Raw genomic sequence first — 4,058 nt, forward strand, 5'->3', positions numbered from 1 at the left:
GACTTGGATAGCAAACTGGATATTGCATTGCTTTCTATTTGCCTTCAATACAGTTGGAGTGCTTTTTGCCACTTGTTTTTAAAGGATTAGCCTCACGGAATCATAGAATCGGTAAGGTTGGAAGGGACCCCTGGAGGTCATCTAGTCCAGCCTCCCTGCTCAAGCAGGATCACCTAGAGCATGTTAGACAGGGTTGCATCCAGGCAGGCTTTGAATAGCTTCAGAGAAGGAGACTCCACAACCTCTCTGGGAAACCTGTTCCAGTGCTCCGTCACTCTCACAGTGAAGAAATTCCCCCTCACGTTCAGGCGGAACTTCCTGTGGTTCAGTTTTTGCCCGTTGCCTCTTTTCTTGTCGCATGGGACAACTGAAAAGAGTTTGTCCGCGTCAGCTTGACACCCTCCCTTCAGATACTTACACACATTGATAAGATCCCCCCTCAGGCTTCTCTTCCTCAGGCTACAAAGGCCCAGCTCTCGCAGCCGGTCCTCAGAGGGCAGATGCTCCAGATCCCTGACCATCTTTGTAGCCCCACGCTGGACTCTTTCCAGTAGCTCCATGTCTCTCCTGTACTGGGGAGCCCAGAACTGGACGCAGTACTCGAGATGAAGCCTCCCCAGGGCTGAGTAGAGGGGCAGGATCACCTCCCTCAACCTGCTCGCAACACTCTTCCTAATGCACCCCAGGAGACCATTGGCCTTCGTGGCCACAAGGGCACACTGCTGGCTCTTGGTCAGTCTGTCACCCACCAGCACTCCCAGGTCCTTCTCTGCAGAGCTGCTCTCCAGCAGGTCAGCCCCCAGCTTGTACTGCTGCCTAGGGTTACTTCTCCCTAGGTGCAGGACTCTGCACTTGCCCTTGTTGAACCTCATGAGGTTCCTCTCTGCCCAACTCTCCAGCCTGTCCAGGTCTCTCTGAAGGGCAGCACAGCCCTCAGGTGTGTCAGCCACTCCTCCCAGCTTGGTATCATCAGGAAGCTTGCTGAGGAGGCACTCTGTCCCTTCTTCCAGGTCATGGATGAAGTAGTTGAACAGGACTGGACCCAGTCCTGACCCGTGGGGGAGACTGCTAGCTACAGGCTTCCAACTGGATTCTGCATTGCTGATGATGACCCTTGAAGCTGTACCTTTCAGCCAGTTCTCAATCCACCTCTCTGTCCACTTGTCTAACCCACACTTCCTGAGCTTCTCTAGGAGGATGTTAGGGGAGACAGTGTCAAAAGCCTTGCTGAAGTCAAGGTGCACAAYRTCCACTGCTCTCCCCTCATCTACCCAGGCAGTCATGCCATCACAGAAGCTATCAGATTGGTTAAGCATGCTTTGCCCTTGGTGAATCCATGCTGAACACTCCTGATCACCTCCTTTTCCTCCAGATGTTTAGAGATGACGTGCAAGACTAGCTGTTGCATCACCTTTTCAGGGATGGAGGTGAGGCTGACTGGCCTGTAATTTCCTGTGTCGTCCTCCTTGCCCTTTTTGAAGACTGGAGTGACATTGACTTTCTTTCAGTGCTCAGGCACCTCTCCAGTTCTCCAGGACCTTTCAAAGGTGATGGAGAGCAGCCTGGCAGCAACATCTGCCAACTCCCTCAGTACCTGTGGATGCATCCCATCCGGGCCCATGGATTTGTGGATGTCAGGCTTGCCCAGATGATCTCCAATCCTATCCTCCTCAATGAAAGGAAAGTCAGACTTTCTCCCTTGCCTCTGGGCTCTGGGATTCTTGAGGGCTGTCCCTTAGCAGTGACAACAAGCAAAGAAGACWTTCAGTAATTCTRCCTTCTCTGTCTCCCTTGTCACCAGGGCCCCCRCCCYATTCAGTARCGGACCCACATTTTCCCCAGTCTTCCTCTTGCTCCTGATGTATTTGAAGGAGCCCTTCTTGTTGTCCCTAACACCCCTGACTTTTGAACCTTTTAAGTATTCAGAAACTCAGAAGGAACCTGAGTGGTGTGGTGGGTTTTTGTTTTGTTTTTRTTTTGTTTTTCCCCTTGCTGGAAAGCGGAGGAAATGACTTGAGCTGATGATTAACAGCTTGGCTGGAAGTTGAATGGTCTGAATCTCTGTACATTATCTTTCTTCTGACTTACAAGGAAGTCTTATGTGGATTTTTTGCCAACTGGAAACACTAATCTTCAGTGTGGACATGGATGCAACAGGACAGTTGAATCAGCTACAGCCTTGTTGTGGACAGAATTGCTGTTCCAGCATGTTGGGGATGACAGCTCAAACTCCTGTCTATGTTGCACGTCCTTTGGATGCCCCTGCTGTCACTTTTTGGTGTGGATGTGGAACGCCAAGTGATTTTTTGCTAATCTTAGGTGGCTTCTTTAGAGGCAAACTTCTAGGTGGTGGATTAGTTTCCAAATAGAAAGCTATTTAGCATGTTTTTGAAATTCAGGGTTAATTTTGTTGCCATAATATGACACTTTTAATGAAGTTTTGAGCATGGAGCATTTCTTTTCTGAAATACCAGAAAAATGGGCAATATCCAGGGACAAAAATTGGTGCCCGTATTAACTTCCTTTTAAAGATGTGTGAGCAATAGCTGAATCAGCATTACTGTCTTACCAAGTGCACAGCGTTATTGAAAACATAATTACTCGAGTCTCTTAATCCTCTCCRTGTTAACTATGTACTTCCAGGAGCTTTGTAATCCTGTGTGTTAATACCTTCATAGACTGCAGGCATTAAGTTTTGCGTATAAAGTGCGGATGAGTGACAATCGAGAAATGTTGTGGGTGCACGATAGACGTAGCTCATCCATTTTTATTCTGTCTATAAAAATAGTCTTATGTGCTTTGAAATGTTTGACTGACACCTGTTACTGAGAGGGAGGCCCTACCAGCTATCGAGCTGCTTTGTAGTGCTTGCTGYAAACAAAACTATACGTTTTTGCAACCGTGGCCTGACTTAAAACAAGAATGATTGACTCAGCATCTTTCAGAAATACAGGCTAGTGACCACCAAAAATACTTGGGGCAACAACAAGCCACAAACTGTGAACATTTAACTTGGTCTTATGCGATCTTGGCTTTCCTCCTACAAATGTACCACGTGTTCAGGGCTGTTCTCCAAGGATCAGGAGCTTTGCTGAACAATACTTGAATTTCCCTTCCAAGAGCAAGTGTTGTTTTTTGAATGAAGAAGTTATTTCTCCTCTGGCAAATGCTAAATAAGCTCATCCAGAATATACAGAGCAAATCTTTTTGCTTTTTGTCCTACTTATTCATATATTGTCTAACGGTGGGTTCTGTTGCCTGACTCTTCATCTAGACTGGTTCATCTTGAAACTTTGAACATAGTGTGGTCATAAAACTTCAAGTACTATATATGATTTTTTTTTTTTAGTCAAACTGATTTTAACCAGCTTTTTTTCCCCTGCTTTAGGAACCAATAAAATCACGTGCACCACAGCTCCATTTAGAGTACAGATTTTATAAACAACTTGGAAGCGCAGGTATGTAAGCCTACCTTAAGTTTATGTGACTTTAATAAAGTGAATGATGCTGTCGTGTTTGTTATGTAATTCTGACTTCAAGAATTTGTCCAAATTAGTAAATTTTAGTCCCATACAGGCTTTTGGAAGAGATTTGGTTGGAGTAACATCTTAATGTTAAATTATGTGGACCTGGGAAATCTCTTTAGTAAATTGATTATTGTGTTGGTGAGGATTGAAAGACGTGTGAAATACCTACAGAAATGTGCTCTTAAAACATGGGAACTTTTAATGGACTGAAAGCTGTTTGGGTATTGCATGACAGACTTCAGAAAGGTGATTCGAAGCCTTAAAATACAGGAAATGCTATAAGAAGCATAGGACCTGTGTAATGAAATACTGAAATGCTGTGTTTTCATTGCTATTTGCTAAGTCATAAGCATGTCCAAAAGCCAATCTATGTGGTGTGACAGTAATCTATGGCAAATGTGAGGGAAGAATATAGCAGGATAAGCCTATGGTGATTATTACTCTATTTTTTTTTCCCTTGGTGAGTTCTCTGATTTCTCTAATGTAGGGCTTGAGCTTGCATCTCTGTCTGGATTTGTTATCCATGATATT

The 4,058-nt window shown here is 45.0% G+C and overlaps 1 protein-coding gene across 4 annotated transcripts in view; it reads left to right on the top strand.

Moving 5' to 3' along the window:
• Window positions 1–4,058, top strand: part of CSNK1G1 (casein kinase 1 gamma 1) — a 126,594-nt gene that overhangs the window by 65,068 nt on the left and 57,468 nt on the right. For all 4 annotated transcript variants that reach the window (XM_085300703.1, XM_085300704.1, XM_085300702.1 and 1 more), the window contains one exon: window positions 3,389–3,458. In XM_085300703.1, coding sequence (XP_085156829.1) covers window positions 3,389–3,458 — 70 coding nt within the window. The remainder of the gene's footprint in view (window positions 1–3,388; window positions 3,459–4,058) is intronic.

The sequence above is a fragment of the Rhea americana genome, unplaced genomic scaffold (assembly GCF_003343005.1).
Source record: "Rhea americana isolate MKP2758 unplaced genomic scaffold, rheAme1 scaffold_168, whole genome shotgun sequence".
In the NCBI taxonomy this organism is placed as follows: domain Eukaryota; kingdom Metazoa; phylum Chordata; class Aves; order Rheiformes; family Rheidae; genus Rhea; species Rhea americana.